Raw genomic sequence first — 20,216 nt, 5'->3', positions numbered from 1 at the left:
AAGTTCAACTCAATACTTTGTAATGTAACTTTTGTTGGCAATGACAGAGGTCAAACGTTTCAGAATCAGAATCAGAATCAGAAAAAGATTTATTGCCAGGTATAGTTAACACAATACGAGGAATTTGTTCTGGTGGGTTGGTGCAACATAAATATAGAAAAAAAGAAAACACATAAAATAGAAGATACAAATATAAAATATAAAAGTACGAGTCTAGCAGTGCAAAACAAAACAAGTAACACAAGTAACAGTGTAACAGTGCAAGAAACAGAACCATGAAATTAAAGTGTTATATACAAGAATGGTTGGAGTGCAAGATATATATTGATATTTACATTGGAATTCACATTTATACAGGTTTGAGTGCAACTTTATGGTGTGGATGTGCCGCATGACCAGCAGCAGTGCCGGTGATGTGCATTAATGAACACGTTAATGTAACGTACAGTCTATGAGGAGAGTGCGTCAGTGGGGGACCTGGGCCTTGTTTATGAGGCCGGTGGCAGACGGGAAGAAACTGTTCTTGTGGCGTGAGGTTCTGGTCTTGATGGACCGAAGCCTCCTGCCAGAGGGGAGTGATTGAAAGAGTTTGTGTCCAGGGTGGGAGGGATCGGCCACAATCTTACCTGCATGCCTCAGAGTCCTGGAGGCGTACAAGTCCTGGAGGGAAGGCAGACTGCGGCTGATGACCTTTTCAGCAGAGCGGATGATACGCTGCAGCCTGCGCTTGTCCTTGGCAGTAGCTGCAGCGTACCAGATGGTGATGGAGGAGGTGAGGATGGACTCGATGATGGAGGTGTAGAAGTGCACCATCATCTTCACTGGCAGGTTGAACTTCCTCAGCTGCCGCAGGAAGTACATCCTCTGTTGGGCTTTTTTGGTAAGAGAGCTGATGTTCAGCTCCCACTTGAGGTCCTGGGTGATGATGGTGCCCAGGAAGCAGAAGGACTCCACCGTGACCACTGGAGAATCTCTCAGGGTGATGGGGGTGAGTGGGTCTGTGTTCCTTCTGAAGTCTACAATCATCTCCACTGTCTTTAGAGCGTTGAGCTCCAGATTGTTCAAGCTGCACCAGGACACCAGACGGTCTGTCTCCCTCCTGTAGGCGGACTCATCTCCATCAGAGATGAGCCCAATGAGGGTCGTGTCGTCCGCGAACTTCAGGAGCTTGACTGACCAGACTGGTGACTGGAGGTGCAGCTGTTGGTGTACAGGGAGAATAGCAGAGGGGAAGAACACAGCCCTGAGGGGATCCAGTGCTGATAGGCCGGGAGTCAGAGATGTGTTTTCCCAGCTTTACATGCTGCCTCCTGTCAGACAGGAAGTCTGTGATCCACCCGCAAGTGGAGTCTGGCACGTTCAGCTGGGAGAGCTTGTCCTGCAGGAGAGCTGGGATGATTGTGTTGAAGGCAGAGCTGAAATCCACAAACATGATCCTGGCATAGGATCCTGGGGAGTCCAGGTGCTGGAGGATGAAATCAAGGCCAGGTTAACTGCATCATCTACAGACCTGTTGGCTCTGTAGGCAAACTGTAGGGGGTCCAGGTGTGAGTCAGTAATGTCTTTGATGTGTGGAAGCATGAGGCGCCCAAATGACTTCATAACCACAGAGGTCAAGGCGACGGGTCTGTAGTCATTGAGACCTGTTGTCCTCAGCTTCTTGGGAACAGGGATGATTGTGGAGGCCTTGAAGCAGGCCGGTACGTGGCATGTCTCCAGTGAGGTGTTGAAAATGTCTGTGAACACTGGAGACAGCTGATCAGCACAGTGCCTCAGGGTGGATGGAGAGACAGAGTCCGGCCCACTTGCTTTGCGGGGGTTCTGCCTCTTGAACAGTCTGTTGACATCCTTCTCCTGGATGGAGAAAGGTGTCACTGGGGGGTAGGGGGAGGATGAGTTGGGAGCTTCTGAGGTGGGCAGCTGTGGTGAAGCTCCTGCTGAGATGGGGGAGGTGCAGGTGGAGGGTTGTGGCTGGTCAGAGGTGTGATGGGGGATGGAGTCAGGACTGTCCCATTGTCTTTCAAATCTACAGTAAAACTCATTCAGGCTGTTGGCCAGACGCAAGTCATTGGCAGCTTGTGGGGCTTTGGGTTTGTAGTTGGTTATCTGCCTGAGCCCCCTCCACACAGAGGCAGTGTCACCGGCTGAGAACTGGTGTTGGAGTTTCTCAGAGTACAAACGTTTAGCTCTTCTCACCTCCTTGCTAAACGCATACTTTGCCTCTCTGAAACCGTCTCTGTACCCACTCCTGAAAGCTGCCTCTTTGTCTGACCTGAGCTGTCTGAGTTTTGCTGTGAACCAGGTCTTGTCATTGTTATAACTCACCCTGGTCCGTGTTGGTATACAGTTGTCCTCACAGAAGCTGATGTAGGACGTCACAGCATCTGTAAACTCATCCAGAGTTTTGGATAGCAGCAGACTGAAAACATCCTAGGCAGTGCAGTCCAAACACGCCTGGAGATTCTCCACTGCTCCACTGGTCCACTGTTTTGATTCCCTCACAACAGGTTTACAGAGCTTCAGTTTCTGCCTGTATGCAGGAATCAGATGGACCATCACGTGGTCCGAGAGTCCCAGTGCAGCACGGGGGATGGCGTGATAGGCACCGCTTAATGTGGTGTAACAGTGATCCAAAATGTTCTCCTCTCTGGTTGAACATTTGATTAACTGTCTGTATTTAGGGAGTTTATGTGAGAGGTTACCTTTATTAAAGTCACCAAGCACAATGACAAAAGAGTCCGGGTAGGTCCGCTCCACACAGAGAATCTGGTCAGCGAGCGTGCGTTGTGCGTCCTGCACGTTAGCCGACGGTGGGATGTAAACACCAACCAGAATGAATGAAGCAAACTCACGGGGGGAATAAAAAGGTTTGCAGTTGATAATAAAAGATTCCAGATGAGGAGAGCAGTGCTGAAGGATCACTGTCACGTCGTTACACCAGCCACTGTTCATGTAAAAACAGATACCTCCACCTTTCATCTTGCCGGACAGCTCCGTGTGGCGATCCGCTCTGAGGAGTTGGAATCCTGCCAGCTGCAGTGCAGAGTCCGGTGTCGTTCCACACAGCCACGTCTCCGTGAAGCACAGAACAGAAGATGAAGAGAAGTCTCTGTTCTTCCCAAACAGTACCTGAAATTCGTCCAGTTTATTTCCCAGTGAGCGCACGTTGGAGAGAAATATCCCAGGTAAAGGTGTGCGACGTCCGCGCTTACGGAGACGCACAAGCGCACCGGCGCGTCTCCCTCTCCTCCGGCGCTTCACTGCATGAGCCAAAGTGAGTGCACCTTTGACCAGAATGTCCAATAAATCCACGGAAGGCGCAATAAACTCCGGGAATAAATCATCAGGGGTTGAGGCCCTGATGTTCATGAGCTCTTCTCTGGTGTAGGAGCTCTCAGAAAACTGGCAGTTTCCTGTAGGTCCTCACCAGGTTTGCACACACTGTAGCTGGTATTTTGGCCCATTCTTCCATGCAGATCTTCTCTAGAGCTGTGATGTTTTGGGGCTGTCGCTGGGCAACACAAACTTCCAACTCCCTCCACAGATTTTTTATTGGGTTGAGGTCTGGAGACTGGTTAGGCCACTCCAGGACCTTGAAACCTTACAGAGCCACTCCTTCGTTGCCCGGGTGGTGTGTTTGGGATCATTGTCATGCTGGAAGACCCAGCCACGTTTCATCTTCAGTGCTCTCACTGATCTCTCAGCTCTCACTGAAAATCTCACGATACATGGCCCCATTCATCCTTTCCTTAATACCGATCAGTCGTCTTGTCCCCTTTGCAGAAAAGCTGCCCCCATGCTTCACAGTGGGTATAGTGTTCTTGGGATGCAACTCAGCATCTTCCCCCTCCATACACGGCGAGTGGAGTTATTACCAAAAAGTTCTGTTTTGGTCTCATCTGACCACATGACATTCTCCCAATCCTCCTCTGGACCTGAACATGTGCTGGCTTAAGCAGGGGGACCTTTCGGGCACTGCAGAATTTTAATCCATAATGACGTAGTGTGTTACTAATAGTAACCTTTGTTACTGTGGTCCCAGCTCTCTTCAGGTCATTGACCAGGTCCCCCCGTGTAGTTCTGGGCTGATTCCTCACCGTTCTAAAGATCATTTGTACCCCAGGAGGTGAGATCTTGCATGGAGCGCCAGGTCAGGGAGATTGTCAGTGATCTTGTATTTCTTCCATTTTCTAAGTATTGCTCCAACAGTTGATCTCTTCTCACCAAGCTGCTTGCCTATTGTAGATTGACTCATCCCAGCCTTGTGCAGGTCTACAATGTTGTCCCTGGTGTTTTTAGACATCTCTCTGGTCTTGGCCATGGGGGAGGTTGGAGTCTGACTGTTTGAAGGTGTGGACAGGTGTCTTTTATACAGATAGAGTTTAAACATGTGCCATTAATACAGGTAACGAGGGGAGGATAGAAGAGCTTCTTAAAGAAGAAGTAAAAGGTCTGTGAGAGCCAGAATTCTTGCTTGTTTGTAGGTGCCAAATACTTGTTTTGCACAAAAATTTACAAATAAATTGTTTAAAAATCATACAATGTGATTTCCATTGAAATGTACCTATGATGAAAATTATAGACCTCTCTCATCTTTTTAAGTGGGACAATTTGCACAATCGGTGGCTGCCAAATACCTTTTTGCCTTTCTGTATACCTTGAGCCCTAGTGGCCCATTTCACAGGGTCAATCACTTCTCTAGCCAGATTTACTGCTGTTCCACTTTTTGTTTTTTGTTTTTGTTTGTTTTTTTGTTTTTTTGTATTGACCTTACTGTCCTCTGAAGGATATTCCTTCCCCTCAATTTATCATCTTCATTTTGGATCTTTTTTTTCTTTATCTTGTGGTTTTTGACAGGAAACTGACTAATCAGGTTTATTACAAGTCATTACATGTAGCTAGTCTCCATAATATTAAATTTGCAATCTCTAAAAGCATTTGGAACATTTTTTCTGTTGTTCACTATCAACATGGTTAAAGTATGAAAATTAAGAGTAAGAATACTTTGTATAGACTATCTATTATTAGCTCCATTTTTCATTTGCTGAATGCTTTTAATATTTGCTTCTCCTGTGGCACAATCTCACATACAATCATGCAAATGTCATCTGTGTCTGGATTGGATGAGTACTGTTGTGTTTCTTAGTGCTATATCATAGGCAACTGGACTTACTAGAGTTTCTTGAAGATGTTTCACCTCTCATCCAAGAGGCTCAGTCCTAACAGACTGGCTGGGCGTCGCTGGCTTTAAACCCTGTGTGATGTGGACCCTTAGAGAATTGTTGAGGTCACATGTGAACTCTGAGTTTCAGACTCATTATGGTCACTTGTGAGTCGATGACCCACCTGGTCATCATGTGGATTGTTAGGGTTGAATGGGTCGAGGTGTGAATGGATGTTAAAGGAATAGTTCACCCAAAAATAAAAATTCACTCATTATCACCTCACACTCATGTCGATGGAGAGTCAAGGGAAGTTTTGTAGTCTACAAAACACTACCAAAACAACTTAAGCAAATGGTGACCAGGATTCAGACGTTAAAAAAATACTTATTAAAACCTCAAAATGTCTCCTTACTGCTCGTCCAAAGTAATCCAAGTGTCCTGAAGCCCCAACGTGCCAAATGTTTACATGCTACCTGGAAGGCTCCCCCACACACTGTTATTTTAAACCCAAAAAAGGGACTTGTTGCTTGCTGCCAACTCCAGAAGTCTCTCTTTGTGTGTGGGGGAGGCTTACATGTAGCATGTAGACACTTGTTTACACAGGCTTAGAGATACCGCGAGTGCTCGTTGATCTCGCACGATGGTGAAGATGCCCTCTATATCAAACTGGAATGACTAATATAGCTTAAAACCCATTTACACCTGGATCCATCTTACCCTATTGACGTGCATGAAGGCCAGGGGGGTCAACGACTCATATGTGACCCTGACCACTTTGAAATGCAGAGCTCACATGTGACCTCAGTAACATTCTAAAGGTCCACACCCACACAGACTCCCAACCAGTCTGTTATAACTAAGGACGCCTTTCTGATAAGAGGTGAAACATCTTCAAGAAACTCAAGCAAGTCCAGTTGTCTGTGATATAGCACTTGGAATTACCATGACCTGGATGACTGAGAATCTTCACCAACTTGTTTGTGTTCCTAATGTGTCCTATGCTTGTGTGTTTCTTTGAGTGGAGGTGGAGAAAGAGAGGATCCACGACCACGAGCGGCAGTGTTCGTATGAACACCTCAACTTGCTCCTACATTTTATCATGGGTATCAAGGTGAGCCTGGAGAGCCTGCAGCCTCAGAACCTGGAAGTGGCCAGCCATAAGCTGCAAGAACTTCACCAGTCCCTCAGGGACCTGGAGATGAAGATGAGTCAGCTGGGTGGGGGCGGTTCAGTTTCCGTACAGGGTGCATGTGCCCCGACCCTGGCCACCTCTTTCACGCCACTGCCCAGTGCCATGGGTGCTGCCTTGGAGCTGCAGCTCCAGAGTGAAAAGTCAAAGGTGGCTGAGCTGAGCCGACGCTGCCAGGAGCTGGAGCTCAAAGTGAACACATTTGAGAACATTGTGTGCGTCCTCAACAGAGAGATGGAGCGCTCCTGCACCACCATGGAGGCATACAACCGCCAACATCGACTGGACCAAGACAAGATTGAGATCCTTAACAACAAGGTGACTAAATGACACATGACTGCTGCAGTCTAGCTGTGACTTCCACCACATTAAGTTTCAATCTAAATGATTCCAAGGGCAAATTAGATTTGAAAGGGTCTCCTCATCCACAAATTGTAATGATCTTGATTAGCACATGTAATTCTCACTATAATTCTCTATAGGATGATATTGACCCCATAGTTAACTTCATAGAATAATTTCTCATTGATCAATCAAAAGTTGATTGGAGCATGTCCATCACATTTGCCACATTACATTGTAGCACTCCATTACAGGGAGCATCAGTTTCGGTTTCACTGAGGACACAGAGACTGCTGATTAAAGGTGATTGGTTGAATTTGTTGGCTACTGTTTGTAAACAGTATCTCCAGTCAAAGTAAAAGTTACAGATAACCCCAGCCCAGTCTGCTTGGCATTTTGCTGCACTATATTGCATTTTTTGGCGCTGTGTTTATGATTTTTGTAGCGTCCTCTTATATGCATACTGCTAACGGTGTGGCGCTTAATCACTACATGCTGACCTCAACTGTGCACCCATTCACCCATTCACACACACACATTCACACAGTAGTGGCAGAGGCTACTGTACAAAGTGTCACCTAGGTAGTCATCATTCATACGCATGCACACTCTGATGATGCAGCATTGGGAGCAAATTGGGATTCAATATGTTGCCCAAGGATACTTTGACATGAGGACATGAGGAACCAGGGATCGAACCGCTGACCTTCTGATTCTGAGCCACAGCCACCCAACTGCTGTATGAGTTTATACATTGTCTTTGAGTAAAATCCTGCACAGTGTAACTTTAAGATGAGTTAACTGTTTTGTTCATTTGTTGCTGTGCTGCAGGTTCGTCAGCTTGAGAGGACGGTGAGTCTGAGGGACCTGTCTATTGTGGAGATGGAGGGGAAAATGAGGGAAATGTCTGCAGCAACATATGATGGCATCTTTGTGTGGAAGATCTCAGATTTCACCAAGAAGAGGCAGGATGCGGTAGCTGGCAGAGCCCCTGCCATGTTCTCTCCTGGTAACAACTTCATATGATGACTGAAATTTAAGCTATAATCCACACAAGGATGAGGCATCTGTCAGATTCAGTATTTTCACTTCTTGCAGTGAATAAAAGACATCTTCACACTTTATTGGTGCATTATGTTTTCCAGCCTTTTATACCAGTAAATATGGCTACAAGATGTGCCTGAGGATCTACCTGAATGGTGATGGAACGGGCCGCGGCACCCACTTGTCTCTGTTCTTTGTGGTGATGAGAGGACACAGCGACGCACTCCTGAAGTGGCCTTTTAACCAGAAGGTAACACTCATTTTAATCAGGGCTCTCTGAGTAACAGTTTTTTATTACTTTGAACAATGTCAGGTCATTAGCCATGCACCGCCCTCTTCAGCTCTCTGTCTGATACGTGCCCTTTTCCCTTGGTTCCGTGCTGAGCACAGAATCTTCTGACACATATTTTGGAGCATCGCTGGAGCATCTGCTGATTTCAACTTTCCTTTATTTGATCCTTGTTAACAAACAGTATATTGAAAAACAAACAAATTTTGATTTATTTGTTTTCATTTCAAAAAGGAAAAAACGGAAAACAACCCTTTTTTTTAAAAAAATTTATCGTTTTTCGATTCGTAATTGAATATTAATTGAACGAATGATACATGGATTCAATAGAGTTGAATTGTCATTTTTGTTTTTTCTCCAAAATCAGAAAAACTAAAAAACAACCCATTTCTGGTTTTTGACTGTGTCAATTGTAACAAAAAATCTAACTATTAAAAAGTACCTTGGTCCATATATAACTATGACAAATTATTTAACTTTTCAGTGCTGTACATTAAGTACACACTCTATGCTTTACGTGGTACTGTCATGTTGTTGTCTTGTTTTCCCGTCTTCTTCTGTTGTTTTCCCAATTTTCCTCTATGAATTTATGCTGTTCGATTTCCGAGTCAAAGCCTGTCCTAGGGAATGTGGAGCATGCGCAGGATGCCTAGGCCAGTTCAGGTCCTAGGTTGGGTTGTACACATCAGTAGAGTTTGGGTAAGAGTTCCCAGGCTTATGACTCAGCCATGCATGAGACTGTTTGCACTGATGTGTTTTAAATAATGCCCACATGAGTAGATGACATACATGTGGTCATTTTACAGGTGAAATATCTCTTTAAGTAAAAGCTTGTTATGCCTCTCCACCACTGTATATACAGTATGTACGTATACCCCATCTACGAGCTGGACATGCAGTACCTGATATGTTACTGTGACTTTAAAGCACAGAGCTGCAGTCAACATTTGGTTAGCCTAGCTTAGCATAAAGAGTGAAATGTGGCTAGTTTAACGAGGCTAACCACACTTCAAACTTTAACATAAGGAATGATAGTGTTATAGTTTTATCACACTGTCTCGTATTTTGATGTTTTTCTATTTTTTTGCCAGCAACTAATTTGGCTTCTTTTGACTTTATTGGCTTATTGCACCAATATTTTAGTTTTTTTAAAGGTGAAGTGTGTAAATGTTATTTGGGGATTTTGGGGGGGATTTGGTGGCGTCTAGCTGTAGAAAGCAGACTGCAGCCATCTAAAACTTCTCCTGGTTAAAATTCCTTCAGTTTTCATTGTTCAGGAGGTTTTTACAGGAACTGAATTGTCCACAGAGATCTCTTCCTCTCCAAAACAAACAAACCAGGCCCTAAAGCAGCTAACCAAATAAAGCAGTTTTGCATAACAAATCAGTTTATCTCCAGTGTGGTTTGGCATCTCAGGGACGAGCTGTTCACTCACAACATGCTCACCCCTTTTCTCTTGTAGGTTAATGTGTGGTAAACTTTCCGATCCAGACATTCTGGAGGTTTTTACTGGAAGCTGAATTATCCACAAAGGTCCCTTTTGCTCCAAAACAAACAGATCAGTGGTGATTTTAACCCCTAGAAACCCTGAATAAAGCACTTTCACATTACAAACAACTCTGGCACTGCTCATCACAGTTGGGCTACAGTGACTAGCATGAAAACGCAAATAGTCTCACCTGTTTTGGTTTGTCTGATCTAGGCTACTGTAGAAACATGGCATTGCAACATGTTGATATCCATAAACCAGGACTCACTCTCTATTTAGATAAAAACAGCTCATTCAAAGGTAAAAGGAAAACACAATGAATCTTATTTTCGTACATTAAAGAAAACATACTTTTTATAATCACACACTGATTTAACTTTTCTATGATCCATTATTCATTTTGGTAACACTTTCTATGAAGATCACATCTATTATGCATTATGACGGCATTCATAGTTAATTATAATGAATTCATAATGCTTTATGAATACACTCATAAACACACATAATGCTTACTGATGCTGAAGCTAGCTAACTGCTGCCCCCATACCTGGCAATCTGCAAGCTAAGTTAGCCACTAGAATGAATGTTTGCTATTAGCCTACAGTGTATTCATAGAGCATCATGAATGCATTATAATTCACTATGAATGTCGTCATAGTGCATAGATGTGGTTTTCCTAGAAAATGTTAGTTTAATGTTTTATGCATGGTCGATAGAGCACTTTAAAGTGCAAACATGCTGTAGACTAGAGGTCCATTATTGGGTCTATCAGTGCAGATGTGAGGCTATAGTCTTAACATCTGTACCCAGGTCACCCTAATGCTGCTCGACCAGAACAACAGGGAGCACATCATCGATGCCTTCCGGCCCGACATCTCCTCCTCGTCCTTCCAGAGGCCTGTCAGCGATATGAACATCGCCAGTGGTTGCCCACTCTTCTGCCCGCTCTCCAAGCTGGAATCTAAGAACTCCTACATACGAGATGACACCATCTTCCTCAAGGCCATTGTAGACCTCACTGGGCTCTAGGTAAAGGATTAGGGCATAAATCCAAACCTGCCTTTTGTTGCTACTAACCTGTTTGAAACAACACAGGATATATGCCAGTATTTGGCTGGTGACAGGTGTTAATTTCTCACTTTGCAAATAGTACTTGAACTGCATTCCAAGACTTATGTAGAACATGTTTGTGAGAGTAGACAACTGAGATGACATTATTTCTAATATCCCGTGATGGTCCCATGGCTACTTGTTCCATTGATGAGGATTCTCTTGGACAGTTTTATGCAGAAAAATCACAGAATTTTACACTAATTTTGTGTCCATTCACATTCAAACCTTGTCTTCTGCAGCAGTAAGTTCCTCTTGTGATAAAAGCAGTTCTTGCTGCTAGCTGCTATCTTATGTTCCAAAATAATTTAGCCTTAACTAGTAGCTAGCCTAACTACTTCAACTTCCTTAAAAGAATTAAAGCTATGTTAATTAACAAGCTACAAATTACATGTTTGATTTTATGGACTTAAGAAGTTGATTTGGCTAACGTGTTAGTAAACATCCAGCAGGTCAGGCATCAGGAGTCATGTGTCTGGCAACTTGGTGAATGTTAAGTCAATGTTAAACCTTCAAGCTGCTGCTAACAACAAGCCTGAAGAAAGCCGTCAACCAAACCAGTAAAATAGAAACAGTCAAAAGATGCTCAAAAGGTGTGTGGATCTGAGGGGATTTGCAGAGTTGGGTTATAATCTGTCTGGATATGTTACTGTGAGTGGCCCCTTTCATACCACACTGTCATTTGGCCCACTGTTAATATGAAAATATTGATAGTACAGCTGTTAAACTACAAAGTGCTTGTGATGCAAACTGTATTTTTGTTATCTGATTTTGTTTTTGTATTGTATTTTTGTATTGTTAAGGTCTGAAATTTCAAACACCAATAAATTTACAGATTTTGTTTTTAAATGAAAAACTGAAAAATAATGGGCCTTAGATCAGTGACACAGCTGCTATGTAGATGAAATGGCCTACGAACACAGCCACAGATCAAGCAGGTCTAGGCACTTGTGTCCACTGTTTGCATTAAATGCTTGACATTTGGTCATTTATAATTTGTTTTAATCTTGTCTGTTGCATTCACAATGTACAGTTCCAATAACAGTGTGAAGCCCGTGTAGCCTTCAGAGTGTTACTTCACTTTGCACACAGTTTGTAGTGCAGTCTGACTTGTTTACGGTTTCTTAACAGCCTCCATCTCACAAGTCATGTGTTCAATGATAATCATACGTGGTGGTGGACATTGGCTGTATTCCATAAATTGTGTGTATGTGTATGTGCGTGCATAAATGTGTGCACTGTTCCATTCCTTTGCTGTTAGTTGCATGTTGGATCTGTGGAAGATGCACCTTAGCTTGCAACACTTTCTTGGCTGTTTGTCCAGTACAGCAATGGTGGTCAGGCTGATTTTCCCCAAATGGAGTTGTGACATATTTTACTGAAAAATAAAACTTATATTTGCATACATAGTCTGATTGAGCCAGTAAATATCTTTTTATATTAAACTTTTTGTTTGCATATGCACATTTTCTTTGAAGATTTTAACAAGGTTGTAATCTGTTTTATTGTTGCAATTTGTAAAATTTAATAAACCAGAGATATTGAAATGGCCAAAATTGAATATTGAATAAATCTGAACAATGACCTTTTACATATTTACCTAAATGAGAGGTATGTGTAAAATATGTTCACTACTGTGTCTTTGCAAAGGATTCGTTTCTATTAATCACAGTTTGTGGTGCTGTTCTCCAAATGTATTTGTAAAGGTGCAAACATTTTTGTGCCCTGATAGTAAGATCATGGGGCTTTGCAAATGGTAATGTAGGTTGATTGATAATTTGGTTCAAGATCTGGTATTTTGTAGTGATGCACAATATTGGATTTTTTGCCGATATCAGATATGCCAATATATAACAACTCAATTGGCCAAGAAGCGGTACTGATATATACACTTTTTTTCACATCTTATTTTAGTGATCATAAAGTCTCTTCTGTAGTGAAATCAACCTCATATTATGCATACTCTTATCATGATGGCCCACCAGCACATAGAAACATAAAATGCAATGCTTTTCTGTTTATGTAATATTCAAGTCATTGTGCAAAATAAAAACATGCTTCAACTTAGGGTGTATGTTTTGTACATGTTCACATTGTAAATTAGCAAACAAAAATCAGTTTGTGATATTATTATAGTAATTTGCTTTGCTGAGATCCATCCTCAGGTGTTGGGTGGGGCTTGATTGTGTTAGGTCAAACAGCGTTAAACATCAAAAAACAAATGCAAACGTAACACCAGTCAGTGAGTTTCTGTGGGTTTCTCCACCAAAGGACAGTTATTACTCTTCTCAAAATTTTGGGACATGTACTGAATCACTGCATGAATGACACATTTCTCTCTATCATCACAACTAGTCTTTTTATTTGAAAGCATGTTGATGGATATATCTCCTAAATTACTTCATCAACATGCTGCATTTTGGCTTTTACACTCTAATACAAGTGCATAATTAGATATTGTAGGTGGTGTCTGGACATTTAACTGGTAACATGAAATTCAGAAAGGGATGTGAAGCCTTTGTGAAGACATTAAATGATATTTCTATATGGGTGCAGCCTTTGGCTGTGCTTAGACACCCAGACATTCAGAGGCTTCAGGATGGGGGCAGAGCTGAGGTATTAAAAGAGGAAATGATCGATGTTATTGTAATACTTTCCTATTTTTAACTTTCCTTGCAGCTTTGAACTGACCTACTTTTTACAGAGAAAGAAGTGCCTGTACCTTTTAGTATGTTCCATGAGCCAGCTTGTTTGTGGATGTGCTTTCCTGTGAGTTTAAACCTACCAAAATGTGAAACTTTTGAGCTGTGCAGTGCATTTTTAATTTTGATCTTACATTTTTAAATTGTTGTCCGTTATGAAGCCCTCCCCACCTCCTCTCCATGAACTGTGTTATGTGACTAAGAATGTTTTCCCTTGCAGACATAAAACTAGTGAATGTTACAGTCTGACTTGATGTCATCATAGATTCAGTAAGGTCAGATTATCGTTCACACCAAGCCCTTGGCATCTTCATCCAAACATATCCAGCATGTTTGAAACCTCTAAACAAATACTGAAGGCTCTCTGTGCATGAGATCTTTCAGTAAGAACAAAATCCATATACCTAACAACGGTTTGTACTGTAGACCAGCATTTTATTTTTTTTATGATTTTATTATCAATATATACAGCATATGAGCATGTGATATCATTTTGGTACAAACTTTGACAGTGTTACTGAGTTTGATGAAGTATGTGCTGCTGTGAAAAAAGTTTAACATATCTGAATAATATATAGATTGTATATATTCTAGAAAAAAAATCTATTTTATGTTGAGACAGTTTAAAAGCATGCTGTGGTCAGTTTGTGTGAAGATGCATCAGTAGGCTGTAGCTCTTTAAGCACAGATTGTAAACTTTTACTTTCTTGTTACTACAGAGACGTGTCCTCCTGTCTTTCCTCTTTGGAATGTGTTCTTCTCATTGCACAGTGTGCAGACAACACTTTGCATGTATGACTGTGGCCTCAAATAAACTAGCTGCTACATTGTCTGTCCCTATGTGCTACTTTGTGCTCAGCAGCTCTGTATGGATGTTTCTCTGAGCCCTGTGTTGTCAGATGTGTGACCTGAGGTAGGATGGGACTTATTTGTCTTTTATAGCTGCTGATCACAACTAAAGGGCTTCACATTTCATTCTGCTAACTCACATCTAAAGGCATCCACCTGTGTGTGTAGCTTGATCTGTTGAATGGATCTGACAGAACCTTCTCTGGACTCCAGCTAGGAAACCTTATCCCATTAGAGCCGGTTGATGTCATGCTGTATCAGTGATATTGATGATAGAAAATGCCACACTGCCTCACTGTTATTGCAACAGAATAAACAATATGTCAATGTGATGTATGTATTTCAAAAAACACTTCACAACAGTCAAACTGAAATGGGTCAGTTTGATGTTTGATTTCCTGACATATCTATTTCTCTGTTTTTGGATCTCTCTAAAGCCCATGTTGAGATTAAAATAAAGAGCTTTTATCTGTAGCAATGACATCAAACTGGAATCTATATGTTTTTCTCTCTGCTACATAGTGTTGATAGTAACTTGTGTATTAGTGAACTCTTTGTACTGTTGGACATTTGTTCCATATTTGTATTTAATTTTGTTTAATTAAAAGTTTAAAGAGTCCCTCTATGCAAAGAAGTGCTTTGTTTATCAATCATGTAATTGAACATTCACACATCTGCTTCAAGTGGAAAACCACTACAACACAGTGGGACTATGATAACATGCTTTAACCACATGGGGGTGCTCAACGCCAATGGCAATCCACAAAGCAGCAGCATGCCAGTTTTAGGTTATTTCAGAGGGCATGTTGGTCACAGGAGGAAAAGCACAGGTGTAAAAAGTGAAAAGGAGTGACTGAACTTCAGGCACTTGGGACACTGGAATGAAACACACTTCAATGATGCAGCATCAGGAGCAATTTGGGTCAGTATCTTGCCCACTTAAGGAGGCAGGGATCAAACTGCTGACCTTCCAATTAGGACAATCTGCTCTACCTCTGAGCCACAGCCAGCCTTTTTTTTTACAGATTAGATTTATCTGTTAGAATGTATTTTTATATTAACTGACAAAATCTAATTCCATACATCTTGTACGTCACATAAGTTCAGTAAGAAAACAAAAGTTTTAGTGAGGAAGTAGTACTTTTAAAACTTTTGTTTTAGTGAGGAATAGTGATCAATAGATCTACCTATTGATCTGTCTATCTAGATAGATAGATAGATATATCAACTTTATTGTCATCCCAGTTATGCACAACAGTGTACATTGAATAAAATTTTGTTGCAACTGGCTCTGAAAAAGTAGAAACACTAAGAAACACTGTACATAAAAATAGAATAAATAGATAAATAAAATTGCACACATGCATAAATATATTGCACAATGGTGATTACACAATTATGAGTGGTGAATTAAAAAAAGTAAGATAAAATACACGTAGCACAGCAGGAACAGTTCAATGTAGTGCAATAGGGTATGTACCTTTTCTGACTACACAGCAGCCAGTGAGACAAGATGTTTACACTGCAGTGAAATGTGATTCAGGGTCATTCACACACATTGACCGCATTGTTTCATATCCGCATCACTTAAAATTAACTGTTAAGGTCACATCAAAAATCAGTCATTTATATCTGCATGATTCAAGATTTGTGAATGTGGCAAAGTCTTGCAAACTAGAGAAAGACATACATCTTAAAAATCAATTTGATTAATGAATAAAATGAGATCTTCACTAGAATCATTCACATTCTTCAGGTTTTTACTCAAAGCTGAATCCCTTTAAAAAAAACACTTGTGAGGAGACACTGTTGTGAGATTAGCTCACAATCTGAACTAGGAACCTGATGCAGAGCAGATCTTGTTTGTGGTTGTCTTCCAGTTCCCAATTCACAACCAGCTTTACTGCGGGATACTCAGGCTTCCACTCAGGCAGGAAGTGCGGTCATATAGCTTTACTTCTGCTGCTTCTGGATGGGACACTTGACTTACAGCCATCTTCTATCGGAATGGGGAAGTAGATGGGATCTCCAGCGATAACACAGTGAACCACTGCAGTGCTCATCTGGCTCTCCACAGCACTGGTGAATGTCACATCGACACTGTAGAACTGTTCTTTGTGTAGCTGGCATGGCTGAGTGGTCCAAGGGTTGATGTCCACCACTTTGCCAAAAGAGGAACCGCAGTCAAGGAATTTCACCGGGAATGCACAGGTGAATCCCATCAAGTAGATCAAAATAATGAAACCAGTTCGGACATCCATGTTTCTTTCCTTCTTTCCGGGCTTTCGGAGTGAGAGCATGGATGTATTATAGTGAAATCTGGATACAGCCGTGGGGGCGTGGCCTCGCTCATTCCTATGAGAACTGCTCAGCGGCGCATGAAGCAGAGAAAACTCTTTTCTGGGTTAAGAAAAGTGTAAAATACCTGGATCTACTGGCCCATAGAGCATGCGTAGAAGTGATTTACGACAGCCAAACGCGGCTGAGTGTACCCGAGCGTTGACTCCGACTCACTGGCTCGCTTACACAAGTTACCTGAGTCGAGTGCTCGAAGCGAACAGCATAGAAGCTTAGCTTATTAGCAACAGCCGCTGATCGGCGGTATAACGACAGCGGTGCTATCGGTTTTAATATTTAGGTGATAATCAGATAATGGTATATTTATGTCTCTCTCTCTCTCTCTCACACACACACACACACACACACAAACACACACACAAAAATATACATACAACTTATCAGGAAATCATATCGTAATAACAAGCGGAGAAATTAAATTAACAGAGTCAAACAGTGTTGTGCCCACAAAAATATAATAAAGGTGGTGCCTTGTAATATTGCCCCGTGTATTAATACACAGCTCAACTTTAAGTAAATACTACGTTCAGTACCTTTTAGTTACTGTCACTGCTCCGCGCTGCTCACTGATAACCAGTAATTTAAATACAGACCATAGACTGTATATATGGTCTCTGATACAGATATGGTAAGACGTCCATATTACAGGCTTTACAGCCAAGGCTAAGTAAATAAAGCTAAATTTCATGTAAACTTAACAGTTGATATAAAGTGCTCGTAAATTAAGCTTAATTACTTTACTTTTTCAAGGCAATCGATTTATTTTATTTTTCTTCAGATTTGACAGTGTACAAAAAATGTTTTTGGTCTCTATAGCTCATTTCCGTGTCCATGAAAGCTGTACGGGGGGGGAAATTTTTATGTAACTCATCTGTTACATTTTTTTAAGGTTTTAAAGTTACACATAGTTCAGGGCTGCAGTCCAATCCACCTCTCGCTCCACAAGAGCTCTAACCTCCCATCAAAATATGGTCACTTCTGGCTGCAAAAATATGGCAACATTTAATATAGAGGTTAGTCCAATGGTTGCCATCCAAAGGGACTTTAAAGGATCCAAAGATAAATCTGAGGAGCTGTGACATGAAAAATTGGGCAGATTAAAGAAGAACAAAAAACAGCACTGCTACAAATAGACCTCAAACAGTGCTACTACGACAGCCCCAGCCCCACCAAGACTGGCTACACAATGCTACTTGAATAAATGTAGAACTTCTCTGTTACTTTCCATAACTCTAAGAGCATTACACATCTTAAAAGAATTCAAGGGCTGCTGCTCTTCGTAGAGCATCCATATTTGTCCCCAGGAACAATAATATCACTTTCCTTTGCATGGATGGTTGTGTTTTTATATGGTTGAATACTGGACTGTATTCTTCTGATCATTGACCGTGTCTTTAGATAAGACCCATCACACCATGATGCGCTGGTCAACAACAGCTGGAGCTCAGCAGCAACTCACCCAAACTCGCTTAACCTTTTCAAACTTTCAGCACTGTAAAACTATGTTTATTTGCCTATTCATTGCTTTTAAGTTGTCCTTGTAATCATCTATGACCTGCACTCTGACTGTAAACACTACTAGTGTTATCTAAGATTCATAAGATTATGAAGCCGAAAAAAATGCTAACGAAAACAAAAATGCCAATAAAAAGTGCCTATGTTAACACTGCTAATGAAGACTGGGTCCGCTCCATTTCAGTGTGCCAGTGCCAGTGCCAGGGCTGGGAAAGCTGTCAGGCAGCAGCAACAACCATGTGACTGTCAGCTGATAAAACACACAAGGATGTCAGCCCACAAAAGCTATGGTAGCTCTCCTACCTGACAAATAATTGTCTGCATGGTCAGTGATGTTCACAACATAACTGTGTAGCGGATATTAATAACTACCTTAAAATTTGGACTTTTGCACTCGTTAAAGTAAAAGGGGCACCATTCTCCATTCAGAAAAAAATAAATCTTTAATTATGACAGTGTTATAACATGTCATTATTTTAATCAGTCTCACAATCTGTACCGTTTATCCTGTATACATTGATCTTGTTTCTCTCATGAAATAATATTCACAGACAACGACTTGGCGATAAGTGAAGCCTTGTATTTAATTTATATGAAGTGATAATAAAACAGAATAAGAAATATGGCATATAAATGAGGTTAAACAACGGAAAGGGAACAAGGTAATGTAACCTGTATTCAGGTGAGGTATATGATTAATTACAGACAATAGTGGGGAGAGATGTGTGACCGTCTGGAGCGGGGAAGCTCGCGGAATAGTAAATTAATATTCAGCAATTCAGTTAGAACATCGCTATATGACATCAACTCTGATCCTTAGAAGATGTTATTTTGCCTACTTTTGCCGACTTGAACAGACTTCTCCAGGGAGGTCCAGATCGTCGCTTTGCTCCAGTAGAGGGCTGTTGCGCGTCTTCCAGACGAGGTGACCCACTGAAAGGCGGCGGCGGCAGGGATGATGGAGTCGGTGTGCGGCGGACTTTAACTGGCCTCGGTATTCGCCTCAGCGAACCGGTAAAAATCTTTAAACAAAGTCTTTAAGGGCAGGCGGCGGATGCTGACAATTTTGTACAGCAGATGTTGCCTTCAGATCCGTGGCAGAGTTGACGGCGGATCGCGGAATGTCCCTTTTCAATTAAACTCACAGAAGTAATCAAAAGTATTCCCGTTGGCTTGACGGAGTTAGGGGAGACCGGGGCATATTGTCACACTTTTTACACTCATATATATATCTTGGAATCAAAACATTATATATAAAAAAAATGTACCAGATGAAAGACCAAAGTCTCAGGTATATATTTTGTATTCATGTCATTTTCATATCTTGTGTCAGTGCAGAGTTACAAGCAATCTAATGGAGATTGTCACCATGTGACAAGTTGCCCCACCAACGGGTAAATTGTCACACTATGTGGGGTAAGATGTCACACTGGATTTTGCAACCAATAAAATAAGGACAAAATTATTGTTGTTGTTATTTTTTTTAATTGAAAGTGAATAAATGACAATAATTCACTTTTATTACTCATGAAATAACATGAAACATGAAATAACATGAAATATTATGCAACATGCATTACGAAACTGACACTTAAACTGGTCCTGGAACAAAAGAAAATCTCACTAGTCAGACTCCTCATCTGAGTTGCAGTTTTGGCATAGCTTATGTAGATTGAATTGCCGGGAGCACATGCATCTTATGAAATAACATGAAATAAAATGAAATATTATGAAACATGCATTATGAAACTGTCACTTAAACTGGTCCTGGGACAAAAGAAAACCTCAAACAAAACCTGAGCTCACTAGTCAGACTCCTCATCTGAGTTGCAGTTTTGGCATATGTAGACTGAATTGCCAGGGGCGCAATTCTTCATGTGCCCATCCTTTGCATATCATGCACTGCACCCATGTTTCTCCTGGGCGGCTGTTTCCAAATGGCTCTATGCAGACCAGGCACAGGGACTCATCTTCTTCCGATGTGGAGTCTGGAGTTTTTCTTTTTGTATCTGCCCTCTGTTTCTTCCCTGTGCTTTGCTTCTTTGGCATTTTTAAATTTGGTTTCCTTGCCTTTCTTTTTGAACAGTCTTTTCTTCCCTTGTGCCTGCCTTTCAGCTTTTTTTCTCTTCTTTTTCTGCTGGGTAACTTTTTTTCTTGGACC

At 41.6% G+C, this 20,216-nt stretch overlaps 1 protein-coding gene and 1 pseudogene across 7 annotated transcripts in view; one reads left to right on the top strand and one right to left on the bottom strand.

The window, feature by feature from the left end:
- LOC121944795 (TNF receptor-associated factor 2-like) overlaps nt 1-12,104 on the top strand; it is a 45,733-nt gene extending 33,629 nt beyond the window's left edge. For 4 of the 7 annotated variants that reach the window (XM_042488696.1, XM_042488698.1, XM_042488697.1 and 1 more), the window contains 4 exons: nt 6,190-6,672; nt 7,528-7,705; nt 7,842-7,990; nt 10,332-12,101. In XM_042488696.1, the coding sequence (XP_042344630.1) occupies nt 6,190-6,672; nt 7,528-7,705; nt 7,842-7,990; nt 10,332-10,550 (1,029 nt within the window). In that variant the 3' untranslated portion in view covers nt 10,551-12,101. Of the gene's footprint in view, nt 1-6,189; nt 6,673-7,527; nt 7,706-7,841; nt 7,991-10,331 lie in introns of all 7 variants that reach the window. The other 3 variants (XM_042488693.1, XM_042488692.1, XM_042488699.1) reach the window with 3 other exon arrangements.
- A 3,895-nt stretch (nt 12,105-15,999) lies between these two features.
- On the bottom strand, nt 16,000-16,449 carry LOC121943874 (annotated as a pseudogene).
- Nucleotides 16,450-20,216: the final 3,767 nt, after the last annotated feature.

The sequence above is a fragment of the Plectropomus leopardus genome, chromosome 6, assembly GCF_008729295.1.
Source record: "Plectropomus leopardus isolate mb chromosome 6, YSFRI_Pleo_2.0, whole genome shotgun sequence".
NCBI classification, from domain to species: domain Eukaryota; kingdom Metazoa; phylum Chordata; class Actinopteri; order Perciformes; family Serranidae; genus Plectropomus; species Plectropomus leopardus.
Note: the sequence above shows the minus strand (reverse complement) of the source record. Positions and strands in the feature narration are given on the sequence as shown.